At 44.1% G+C, this 13513-nt stretch overlaps 1 protein-coding gene across 1 annotated transcript in view; it reads right to left on the reverse strand.

Annotated features, from left to right (window-relative positions):
* Positions 1 to 309: 309 nt before the first annotated feature.
* Positions 310 to 13513, reverse strand: part of LOC115640503 (zinc finger protein 883-like) — a 31180-nt gene continuing 17976 nt past the window's right edge. Inside the window, exon 5 of the mRNA XM_030543338.1 lies at positions 310 to 2509. Coding sequence (XP_030399198.1) covers positions 1422 to 2509 — 1088 coding nt within the window. The 3' untranslated portion in view covers positions 310 to 1421. The remainder of the gene's footprint in view (positions 2510 to 13513) is intronic.

Raw genomic sequence — 13513 nt, forward strand, 5'->3', positions numbered from 1 at the left:
TATTCTACCACAAATTCCCACTTCTAATCCCCAAATTATCCAGCACCCAACACCCCATCCCTCAGATCCGCATTACACCTCTTCTGCACAATCCGTAAAACAACCCACTCCACCAGCACTCAGCTCCCCACAATTCACTCATTCTTTCCAGAATACTCCAGTCTAGCATCAACCGCCTCGCTCCGATATCAAAATAATTAGTCCAACAGCCAGGTCTTTTCCACTCATGCCCAGTTCAATGCCCCTTCTCTGCCTGAAAGGAAAAAGGTATTTGAACAGGGATCTCCTATCTCTGAGGAAAATGCCCAAACCACTGGGCTATGGGATATTCTGATTAGGGATGTAAATATTGTTTAAAAAGTTAACCACTTAAATGATTAAAATTATATCATTTAGTCAGTTAACTGATTAAAGGGAGAGAGGCTGTGGCTGGGCTGTGGCTGCTCACGCTGGCCTGGGGCTGCAGCTGGGGTAACGGTTAGGGTGGGTTATCTGGTAAGACTAATGCTTACTGGTTAACAGTTTATTTTACACCCTTAATTCCGATGTGGGGCTTCCTCAGTCTCTCATGTTGAAGCTGTTCCACTTGTTCCTGGGTAAGCATTTTAACCACTAGGCTAAAAGTTATGGGCAGGAGGCTCCTCCTCCTCCATCAGGATTTTGAATGTAACCCAAATCTGCTAGCTGTGCTCAGAACATGCCTACTGGCCTGGGCTCTGCAGGCAAGGCAGGAGGATCACCCAACTTCCTCTGGTCTGAGCATCACACTGGTGCTTAAGTGTCCATATGCTTACAGTGATGGGGCAGGGTGCATTCCCAGAGGCCAATACTTACTTGACTAGGAGATGGTTACAGTGAAAATGTAGGTGTTAAATCAATTAGGTGCTGCAGAGTTAAGCAGCAGCTTACTGGGGGTTTTGTGGATTGTAATAGTGCCTAAAACTGAAACTTAGGCTCCTTTGTGAATCTGGGCCTCACTCCTTTTTATATACCCCAAACAACCAATGTCTGCTACTGCTTTCTATTCCATATGGCCACTCTAATCCTATACTATGGGGTGGCCAAACTTACTTTGACCCTCTGAGCCACATTTGACAATCTTTAGAAGTTTGAAAATCGGGACACACCTGCTGGGGCTCTGGGCTTCAGCCCCACGGGTGGCATCTTATGGGGCTTGGGGCTTCAACCCCACTCCTGCTGAAGCCCTAAACCCCAGCAGGCAGGCCCCACAGGGCTGAAGCCCTGAGACTCCCTTCCCACTGGGAAGAAGGCCCTACCCCACCACCCTGCTGCAAGGCAGAGGTCTTGAGCTTCCCCCCAAGTCTGGTAGGTGGAGAATAGAGAGAGGGGGATCTGCGAGCTACACTTTAAACTGTAAAAGAGCGGCATGCAGTTCACAAGTCATGGTTTGGACACCCCTGCTATATTGGATGTGAACGCAAACTGAGACTTTTCCTACATGCAATACATTTATAGGGTTTCTTTCCTGTGTGGATTCTCAAATGCACTTTAAGTGCTGAGCTCTGTCTGAAGTTTTTCCCACATTCACTACATTTATATGGTCTTGCTCCCGTGTGGATTCGCGAATGCACATCAAGTGCTGAGCTCTGTCTGAAGGTTCTCCCACATTTATCACATGTATATGGTCTCTCCCCTCTGTGGATTCTCAGATGCACATTAAGTGCTGTGCTCCGTCTAAAGCTTTCTCCACATTCAGCACACTTGTAAGGTTTTCCTTGTGTGTAGACACTCCGATGTGAAATAAGTGCTGCGCGCTCACTCCGGGTTTTCCCACATTCAGAACATCGATAGGGATTTTCTCCTGTATGGATTCGGTGATGACTCGCAAGTGCCGAGCTCTGACTGAAGCTTTTATCACACACAGAACATTTGTAGGGCTTTTCTCCTGTGTGGGTTCTCCTGTGGGTAATAAGTGATGAGCTCTGTCGGAAGCTCTTTCCACAATCACCACATTTGTAGGGTTTCTCTCCTGTGTGGATTCGCTGGTGTCGGATGATGGCGGAGCTGTCACGGAACCTTTTCCCACATTCTTTACATTGATGAGGTTTCTCCCCAGTGTGGATTCTCCGGTGTATAATAAGCGATGAGCAATCACCGAAGTGTTTCTCACATCTAGTACAACGGTAGGGCTTTTCACCCTTGTGGCTTCTTTGGTGTACGATGAGGTGTGACTTCTGACTGAAGCTCTTCCCACATTCTTTACATTTGTAATGTTTTTCACCCGTGTGGGTTCTCTGGTGTCTGATAACATTTGATCGCTGACTGAAGGTTTTCTCACACTCATTGCACTGATAAGGCTTCTCTCCTGTGTGGATTCGCTGGTGTTTAACCAGGTCTGAATTCCGAATGAAGCTTTTCAAACATTCACTACAACCAAAGGGTTTCTCTGCCACATGGATTCTCTGATGCTGAGTAAGGTAGGAGTTTCGACTGAAGCTTTTCCCACATTCAGAACACTGATAGGGTTTCTCTTCTGTGTGCGCTGTTTCTTGCCCAGAGAGGCCTGGGCTCAAAACAGAGTCAGAGTCATTCTCACAATCAGATGTGTTTGGTTTATCTTCAGTGTGATCATCATCTTCAGGTTGCCTGACACTTACTTCCTGGGAAGGGGATTTTCTCTCTCTTTTCCGAGGAGATTTTCTGATTTCATTTTTTGACTTCTCCTGACTCTTGCAAGCTTCTGTTTGGTCAGGATTCTTGGAAATATTCCCTTTAAATCTTCTCAACAATGCACTACGTGTTTTCATTTTCCCAGGACCTTCCTGAAGATGAATGCCCTTCTTAATTTTACTCACAACTCTCACTTGCTGGAATAGAAAGAGAAATGAGACATGAATAATTCCCTGTGCTTGTAAGAGAGAGGAAGCCTTAAAAAAAAAACCCCAACACATAACGACAATGATTTCCCACAAATAAACCACTCTTCCTAACATTTTAATCCCAGAGCCCAAGTCCTCCAATATGCGTGCAGGAAGTGGAATGAGGATCACAAAGGGAGTGAGGTGAAACTGTCAAGAGAATGGGTGTGCACCCTCTATTTTGAAGGATATTCTGTTGAAACACTTGCTCAGCAACACATGCTTTAGGTTCCTCCACCCTACAAAGTGGGCAGGTAGGACCACAGCCCAAAGTGCAACAGGCCATACCCCAAGCTGAGCACAGGAGGCCATGTTTAAGGGTTGTGTGTGTGGATCTGGGCAACAATGTGAATCACATGTCCCTAACCTACAGTATAGATGTACTCAGTGGGACAAAGTCCATCACTTGCCTTTCCTCAAAAATCCTGCTCTTGGCAGATTTTGCAAGGGGGCAGAGGAGGAACGTGGTAACCTAGGTTCCCCTTCGGAAATTCCCACTGTAACCACTCCTCTCCCTACTAGTTTCATTCCCTGTAACTCATCAAGTGTTCCTCCTCCTTTGGTCGTCTTCTGCTTAACTGGTAGAGAACCAAAGAGTTCTAATGGGCTTTTTTCCCTGGTTAGACTGTCCCCCTTCCCTCACTTCAGGGGCTAGACCATCTTTTCAAATTAAAATAATCAAAGCCCCATGCATCCCTGTAACAAGCTGGACCCTAAATTTTGTCGACAACACTGGGACAGCAGATTGGAAATTCTATAGCAACTTCATGTAAAAAGCCACCAGTTATTTTAAGAATTAAATATGAAAATGAATAATACAATGAGTACAGTAGCCCCTTTATTATTTATAATGATACTATGTTCCTCACCTGGGAAGAAACTTTGGAATGTGGAAGAAAAACATTAACTGGTTGCTTCTGCTTAAACAAATAGCAATGGAATAGTTAACAATTTTCATTTGCCATTCAAATTGTCAGTGTTAACAATTTGAGATGAGTGAGGCAGTTCAAACCCTTCAGCTATTGTTTCATGATTTCTGCAGACTTAGGAAGACAATGCTGAATTGACTATACTAATTTGCAAGGTTTTCTTTATGACCATCAGAGATAGAAACATTTAAAATGAAAGCTGAGATTCTGATGCACAGTTCTGAAGCAAGGAATGGATCCCAACGCTGCAGAATAAAAACATAAGAAAAAGAAAATACAGGTGGAGTGAAAACCACCACACAATTTGGTTATTTCCTCTCTCCAACATTCTGGTTACTAACATTACAAAAATGCATGAAATGTAATTTATTTTATAAACTAATTCTTGCTGAATGGGAGGAAGAACCCCAAAATTGTGCATTGGAATGGGATCCACAAAGGTACTTAAGTCCCATTCTCAGATGCCACTGTGATCCGCAAAACTCTCACTTGGCTTCTGTCTAACCCTACAGACACCTAAACTTGCTCAGCACTTCAGTTGCACTTGCTAGGTACATATGAGAGCACCTGCACTGTTGTCCTACACTGGACATCCAGATGCCCATCTTCTGCCTGAGCCCCAGAACAATCCATTATCCAGGGGAAATAAGCATTCATCTGCCCAAGTCAGCTGTGAAAGCCTAATTTAGTAAGCATGCTCGGAGGCCGCCTAACACCACACAAAGCATCTGCACCACCTCCCCCATTATAACCTTCAGCCCAGCGGTCAGTGCACTCACCCATGATGTGGGAAACCACCAGTTCAATCCTCCCTCTGCCTGATGAGAAGGGATTTGAACAGGCATCTGTCAGATGAGTGCCCTAACAACTGTTTCAGGATTTCAGGATAGTCTAAGGGTGTGTCTCCTTCAATCTCGTCTCCTGAAGTTGTTCCACTTTAAATAACTGAATAATTAAATATGAATTGGGCCTTGTACAATAACTAAATAGTGCATGCGAGTGCTTATAAGAAACCATACAAGAAGCCAGTATGGGCAACTCAGCACTCCTAAAGCCAAACAAACCAGTGCACAGCCCCTGGATTCATAGAAGGCTCTATAATAACATAGCACCAGCAACCATAAAAGACAGACAGAGATGTAGAGCAGGGAGGAAACGAAGGACAGAAAAGGCAGCAGACAGGCAAAATGGTGCATTGGCAAAAGGGAGAGGAGATAGAGTTTGTGATGTCACCAAGTTTATGATGTCATCAAGTTGCTATTGTGAACTGGTCTGCAGCAATAACCCTACTCAGAGAGTTCCCCGCCTTCTCCTCCTGACCCACCTCAGGTAAAAACAGCAACAGGAAAAAGGAACAAAGTGAGGGAAAGGCAAGGAACCCAGAACTCCCTCCATGGTATTTAACACCTCCCACCCCCACTCACATATAATACAAGAAAGATGAGATGTCAGATAGCAGCATGGGCCTTCCTGATTGTTTCTGGTGAGTAGGGAAACGTCTCCTCATCATACACCGCTGACACTGACTTGTGATAGGGGACAGGAGAGTCCTCTGTTCCCCATCCTCGCTCATTGCAAATCAGGAGCCTTGGCACCTCAGAACAAGGAAGGAGGGGACAGCTTTACATATCAGTAACTGTCATTTAAATCTTGGCTGCACAAAGCACTGCCTCCTCAGTCCCTTTCTTCCAGATGTTTTAACCTGCCCACTTGTTGACTTTGAATACACACCTTATAGCTACAACTAGAGAAACACCCGAAGCCTGGCTCCCCGCCACCCCCACAGTCTGCCACATTGATCCTGGTCCCTTCAGTGTTGGTTAGGGAGAAAAATGTTACCAGTTCTCCTATATAAAAGAATTGAACTCTGCGCAGTAGCCTGGAAGCAGGCCAGAGAGCTGAAAAGGTTTAGCCACAGCAATTAGTCAGAACAGTATCCTACAACAGAAGAAAAAAAACTGCAGGTGGCTGAACTACAGACAGGGCCAGATGCTTCCCATTACAGACCCTGCTTCCAGGTGCTTATAACTTTGCCAGACTAACAGTTTTAGGCTGAAATGTTCCATGCTGGATGTCTGCCTCAGCCTGAGACTTCTTTTTTTTAATTATTAATTTATTTCCACCAAAGTGGTTCAGCCGTTTCTGAGAACAGGGTTAAAGGAACAATACATGTTCTGGTAACCTTTTCTTGGGAAAGCTCTAGTGCTCCTGTGCTTTGGAGCGCAGTCTTGAAATTGGCTGGGTGCTAGCCTGTGCACGAGGGAGGTATCGTTGCCATCTCTGTGAAAACATAGGCACAGGAACTAGGGGTGTGGGATTGTGCACCCCCGGTGTCCCGGCTGCCAGCCTCAGCTCAGGGGTGAGAGCGGACAGAGGTAAGGGGGGTGGCTTTCAGCACCCCCACTATTAAAAATGTTCCAGCATGACTGTTTGATAACCCACTCAAATCCGGCCAAGTTAAAAACCTCTGAAAAAATCCGTTCACACAAGCTTGGCAGAGACTTCTTGGATTTCAGCAACTAAAATCTCCAAAGATGGTTTTCACAGAACACACTCAAGCCTCTCATAGTTCATAATGCTAACCACATGCACCAATCCCACTGAGCATGCTCCATCCCCTCCCAGCTCCTACACATGAGCTGGCTGCATATATGCCATCACCATGGGGGGACTGAGTATGCTCCCTCCAGCCCAGGTCAACAAGGCTGAAGCCAAACTTTCCTTGGAATAGCTGCTCCCAACTAGGGTGAAGCAGAGCACTGGAACGGAGCATAAGGGGCCTGTCTCTCCTGTGTTATCAGTGACACACACCCCTGCTGGTGCCCAGGCCATGCAGAGGATGAAAGTGTCTGATTAGAATGCAGAGTGGACAAAAGTCAGACCCCAGGAAAGGGAAAGGAGTAATTTGGGACAAGGAGTCTAGTGACACAGTCTGGAGGCAGGGAGAAGATAAACTGGGATTGCTCGAGCAAAGAGACCAGGACTGGGAGCGGAGGCTGGGACTAACTGGACAAGGAGACAGGGACTGGGAGCAGTACAGGGAAACAGGGGGAGGACCAGGAACTGGTTGGCTCAGAGGAGGTGGGGGACACTGAGTCCGGAGGAGATGAGGAGAGGGGATAGATTGGACTGCCTGGGACTAGGTGCAGGGCATGGAAGAGGCATAGGAGACACTAGGTGGGAAGACCAGGATTCAACAACGAGCCCAGATGAGGAGACTAGGAGAACCTTAATAATGTTCTTTAAAAGCAGTCTGCGTGTGTACACAGCTCCAAGTTTTTTAATGTTATATACAGGTTCATTGAACGTTTGAATGCCCGAGAGAGCATGCACACAAATCCAACCGCCACTGATTTCTAGAAGGTTCTGGATCCATTTGCTAAGAATGGGGATTTATAGAACAAATTCTTGAAAGAAAACAATAGCCCACAATTCCCTTCCCTGGGAAAAATGAGGGTGTGAGAGTATGTGTGTGGAGGAGAGAATTAACAGCACAATTCAGGGCCCCAGTCCCAGAACAAGGAGTCACAACCATCATTCCCAGGAAAGGTGAGAAGAGGTCTCCCTCATAATTCAGGACCCCATTCACAAGGGGTCATTCGCACAGCTATGGACCCAATCCCCAGGGGATGGGGTTCCTCCCAGCGGGTCAGGCCAGGAGGTCACCCTTCAGTTCTGCACCATGTTTTCAAGAAATTGTAACTTCCACAATTCTGGACCCATACCCAAGAGAAAGGTTATACCCACATCTACAGCCCTGCAATTCTTTTCCCAATGTCTATCATCTGCAGCATTTCACTTCCTTCCTGCTCCTCTTCTGCAGTACTCTCAAGCTGGCGTTCTGCTGCCCACCTTCAGGATGAGGGCCCATTGCTAACTGGAACACCACTCTCAGAGCCAGAGTATGATCAGTTCTTCAAACCTCTTCGTGCCCCTTACCGAGCTAGTGCCACCTGCCTCATTCGTGCCTTGTATGGCTGCCAGAATCCTTTGATCCAGAGACTGGACCAATATGAAAACCATGGAGTCATCCCTCAGGGTAAGGCTGACCACAGCATCCAAAAGCAGGAGGACTGGGGTCTCAGACCATCCGGCACCGGGAATGATCAAATGACAGATGGGAAGGAGTCCTTATGTGCCTGGATTTATAACAGGGATGGGGAGGGAGCCATCTGCTGATGGGGTTTATTTGTTCTCTGTCCCTCTTTTCCCAGAGGCATAAGTGTGTGCAGTGGAGGGTTTTGTTTTGGTAGAGGTTCTGAGGGTTATTATCCACGTTACTGTGTGTTTATATTAGAGAAGGCAAGTTTGAAGAAGTGTGTCTTTCCTTCTCTAATAGAACTAGAATACAGTTACTCTACATTACTACAGAGAATGATTTCCCAGGTATCTGCCTGGCAGATCTTGCCCACATGCTCCGGGTCTAACTGATCACCATATTTGGGGTCGGGAAGGAATTTTTCCCCAGGTCAGATTGCCGGAGAGCCTGGGGGATTTTCACCTTCCTCTGCAGCATAATTGCAGGTTTATACTAGTGTAAATGGTGCATTTTCTGTAACCTGAAGTCATGATTTGAGAATTTCAGTAACTCAGCCAGAGGTTATGGCTCTATTACAGGAGTGGGTGGGTGAGGTTCTGTGCCCTGCAATGAGCAGGTGGTCAGACTAAATGATCATGATGGTCCCTTTTGACCTTAAAGTCTATGAGATAGAACTGAAGAGAAACAGTCCCATTCAATTACATCACATGAAGGGACACAACTAAATATTGAAAATTTTTTAATAAATGCTTGTATACAAATGCTAGAAATCTAAATACTAAGATGGATGAACTTGAGTGCCTGATATTAAAAGTGGCTATGGATAGAATAGGCATCACAGAAATGTGGTGGAAGAGTGATAATCAACAGGACATGGTAATATCAGGGTACAAAATGTATAGGAATGACGAGTAGGTCATGCTGGTGGGAGAGAAGTACTATATAGGAAAGCAAGCATAGAGTTAAATATAGTAAAAATCTTCAATATATCAAATAGTACATGGAATTTTTATCCACAGAGATTCTATGTTTGAATAAGAAGAGTATAGCAGCAGGAATATATTACCTGACCAGGATGGTGACAGGGATTGCGAAATGCTCACGGAGAGTAGAGAGGTTACAAAAACCAGAAAACTCAATAATAATGGGGGATCTCAGCTATCCCCATATTGGCTGGGTACATGCCACCTGAGGACAGGATGCAGAGATAAAATTTCTAGACACTATTAATGACTGCTTCTTGGAGCAGCTAGTCTTGTAACCCACAAGGGGAGAGGCAATTCTTGATTTAGCCCCAAGTGGAACACAAGATTTGGTCCAAGAAGTCAATATAGCCAAACCACTAAGTAATAGTGACCAAAATGTAACCAAATTAACATCCTTGTGGGAGGAAGATATTCCAAGGAGGCCTACCAGAAACAGCATATAACTTCAAAAAGGAGAACTACACAAAAATGAGGGAGTTAGTTAAATGGTCATTAAAAGAAACAGTCAAAAGAGTGAAATTCCTGGAAGCTGCATGGAATCTGTTTTAAAACACCATAGAAGATCAAACTAAATGTATATGCCAAATCACAGAAAAAAACAAAAAACAGTAAGAGGGCCAACATAGAGCCGTATGATCCGTTTTATTATTGTGGATTTATTATTTTCTGATTTTTTTCCACTTTTTAAAAAATTAATTCCATCTTTATGTTTTTTAATCAAAGTTGTTTGATACGTTGACAGCAATTAAGTAGCCTTACTATAAATGCATAAAAATGTTCAGAATTGGATTGCAATGGGAAAAAAATGATTTTACAGAAAAAAATCTTACAATTTAAACAGCACATCCTGCAGATATACAGTATAGGGTAAACGTAACACATTTTAAACCACTTTTTAAAGTAGCACTCAGTAATATGATCAAACTGATACTGCTGAACAGTAACATGCTCCCAGACAGGAGATGCACACCTCTGCATGGAAGAGACTCCTGTCTGGGAGCATGCGAGCCACCTGCATACACTAGCGCGACAAGGGACTGTGTGAGCCTGGTGGGCGCCCCAATGGGTGGGGCTGGGGGTGGTACAGCTACGCTAGAGGAGCAGTTCACGCAGAGCACTGGCTCCTGCGAATGACGGCCTGACATTCTGCTGCTTTCACTGCTGTGGTTCCCGGAAGAGCCCTGCAAGTCCACAGATATCCGCATATATAAATTTTGTATCCGTGCAAGACTCTACAAAAAATATCTTGAAGAGCAACCAGCAAAAGATAAAAAAAACTAAGCAGGAAATTCTTTAAGTACATAAGAATCTGTGGAACTCATTGCCATGGGACGTTGTGAAGGCCAAAAGAAAATGGAGTCCAAAATATAATTTGATAAGTTCATCGCGGATAGGTCCATCAATGGCTATTAGCCAAGATGGTCAGGGACGCAACCCCATGCTCCGGGTGTCCCTAAAATTCTGAGTACCAGAGACTCGGACTGGATGGCAGGTTATAGATCACTCAATAATTACCCTGGTCTGTTCATTCCCTTTGAAGCAACTGGCCATTTTGGAAAACAGGATACTGGGTTAGCTGGACCATTGGTCTGACCGTGTATGGCCATTCATATGTTCTTACAATCCTGTCTTGTTTTTTTTAAATCACTGTGGGTCATGAAGATGACCAGCCAGTGCTGGGTTTTTAACCATTCAAACTCTGGGAGATTACTGGATGGCACTGGGGTTTATCACTGCCAGATGTGGACCGCCCGGCAATGGGGTTTATAACTGAGGGTGAGGGGAAGTGACTGTCCAACACTGGAGTTTTTCAATAAATTTGATTATTTACCTCTCTCTAGGACCTGTATGCTCAGACCTGCCTGAAATTCCCTTCTTCGCAGACTTTTGTACATTTACCTTTTATCGCTGTACTATGAAAAAGTATTTTGTTAAGGTGAGTCTGAACTGTTTCCGGATGAAACTGTTACTGAGGAATGCACTGGGGAACGCAGACACAGGACATGGCTGGTAGCACTCAAAGAGAGTGGAAAATGGGCGGTGGAACAGATGAAGGGAGAAGGCTGATAAAGAACTGTGGAAAGAACAGAACATGAGGAGAAAACTAAGGGAGCATGTAAGAGAAGGAAGGAGAGGAGAGTAGGAAGACAGACATTCAGAAAAATATGGTGGGCAAGACACCATAGGGAAAGGAGTCCGGGAGAGATTTTTTTTTTTTTTTTGGCCTGTCCAGGTGCCTACTTTAGATAATGGGAATGGGAGATATATAATTGTGTAGCAAGCAGTGACCCTATACACCTGAGAGCAGAACGGGTGCAGGGTCCTTGTGCTTTTCTGCCTTCCTCCTATGCATCTCTGCTCTTCCTCAGAGGGTTATATGCCCAGAAGAGATCCAAAGCAAGTCTGGTAGGACACGAATCTTCAACGAAGATGTCACTGCCAGCGACAGACTTCTGTCCCCAACAAAGCCATCTCCCGAGTCTTCCACCATCACCACAGGACCCCTACCTCCTTCTGGTACAGGAGCAACTGTTGTCAAGGATATCCTCCTACCAACTTCACCCCAAACCAACTCCCACACGAGAATATTCTTGATCTTATCTCAGAGCCTACCTAAACCACAGAGCATACCAGAAAACTCCCCTGTCAACCAGATCAGAGAGGAGGCTGAAAGTGGCCAACAGCAACGAGAGCTGTCCCTCCCCCAGGAGTCCCATCTACCCACCAGCGACCTGGAAGACCTCTTTCTGCGGCTACAGGACCCAAATGTGCAGCACTGGATGCAGGCAATGCAGGTGCTGCTGGCCAAGCTGAAGCCAGCAAGAGAACAAGAGATACAGGCTACTTCCCTGAAGCTGCTGATGGCACTGAACCATGCAGACATACAGCAGGAGGCTAAGCCAACAGCCACAGAAACAGTTCAGGAGAGAGAAGCGGCAGCAGGGAAGGAACAGCCATGAAGCCCATGCTGGCTGGTTTATATAAAAGAAGAGTCCAATATGCAAGCTTCAGTCTAAGCTGACCTTTGAAAGGAAAGCATCTTAAATATGGGACTTCCTTGGAACCATCAGTGTAAGGGAGGTGCTCAGGTTACTAAATATGTGAAGTTCTTTTAAGGTTTCCTGTGTTTCCCATAGCCCAGGTGTGGGAATGAAGAGAGAATGCGTGGCTGTTTTGGGTTTGAAGAAGGGTGAATCCCATCAGCTGAAATGGGATGACCAAGGATTCAACAGGAAGAAAGTTTCCCTTTGGAAACAATAGGTCTAAGTGAAGGTTTCCCTCTTTCATATGAATTCTGCTATTGTGTCATTCTTTAAAATGGCAGGTCTCCATTCCCAGAAAGGAGGGGGAATGGTGGTGGAGAAAGTGACTCATATTGCCTGTTTGGGTTTGTATCCTGCCCCCAAAATAAAGTCTGTTCTGCACAGATGAGAGGGGATGTGTGTGTGATTCAGTCAATACATTAGGAGGAAGTCAGGCCTTTCATCTGCAAGTGTAGATGTTTCCATTCAGAGCCAAAAACACACATCAAATTTTTCCTTCTCTAAATGAGACTTTCCAGTTGAACAACAGTCAGTCTAAAATCAGGAAGGTCTTGCCCTCCAAGGTAATTTCTGGTTCAGGGCATTTCCTCTCCTACAATCATGGTGTCTGTATCTTGTGATCTGCCTCTGGAATAAAATATCTATAAAAACAAAGAACTAATATTGATTTCAATAAGTGGGCCCACCTGTCTCAGATGGGAAAGTGATATCTGAATCCAGCTCACAAGATCTTCTGCTAAAGTAAACCTGTTTAAAATGAAATCTGAATTTAATACAAAATATGTTAAGGCCTAAGCTTATTACAATTTCTTAAAAACAATTACGATAAATAAAAAATAAGTATGCTGAATCCATGAGCCTCTATTAAAAACTTTAAGTTAAAGGATGCTTTTCTATGTAAAGAAAGAATGGGAGGGGGAATTTAATTGTTGAGGTTGAATTTTACGAATATGGCACAATGGGTCATGTACTGTACTAAGGGCTTGTTTTTGTTTAATACGAATAAATATGCTATTTGGGGTCTTTAATTAAATTCCATCCTAATGCAGCTTGACATAAATCATGAGCAAAAAGTTAACCATCTAGTAAATAAGCAAGATTATTCACCATTTTCTAACATACTAAAAATGTACAGTTAAAAAGAAACTGAAAATATTAAGCTATATAATTGCTTAAATAAATCTATATAGTTATAGTGTACCTCTTAGGTAGCAAAAAATGTATCAAATCTACTATAAAGGTTCTATTTAATTGTAAACCAGCTTAGTTTAATGGTTATATCCACCAAGGAGAATGCACTTTTCTTTAGAAAAATAACTGAAATACAAATGAAAAAGTTGATTAAAATCAATTATTTAAAAGTGCAGCTCTGCACTTGGTGATTTAAATCATCCATGCTGATCTCAGAGTCTTCGTTTAAAGAAAAAAATAAAAAGAAAAGGCTTCTAGCCTTGGTGGTTGTGGAGAAATGCTTGAAAATGTGACCCCTAAAGATTCAAAACCAGAGGGCAAACAAAAAGATTCCAAAATTACTTTTAAATTCTCATGATTTTTAAGCCAATCTCATCATTTTTAAGTATTTGGGGCTGGCAATACCGATTACACGTGCAAAGATGAAGTGTGAGCACGACTCAGT

Source organism: Gopherus evgoodei, chromosome 1, assembly GCF_007399415.2.
Source record: "Gopherus evgoodei ecotype Sinaloan lineage chromosome 1, rGopEvg1_v1.p, whole genome shotgun sequence".
In the NCBI taxonomy this organism is placed as follows: Eukaryota; Metazoa; Chordata; order Testudines; family Testudinidae; genus Gopherus; species Gopherus evgoodei.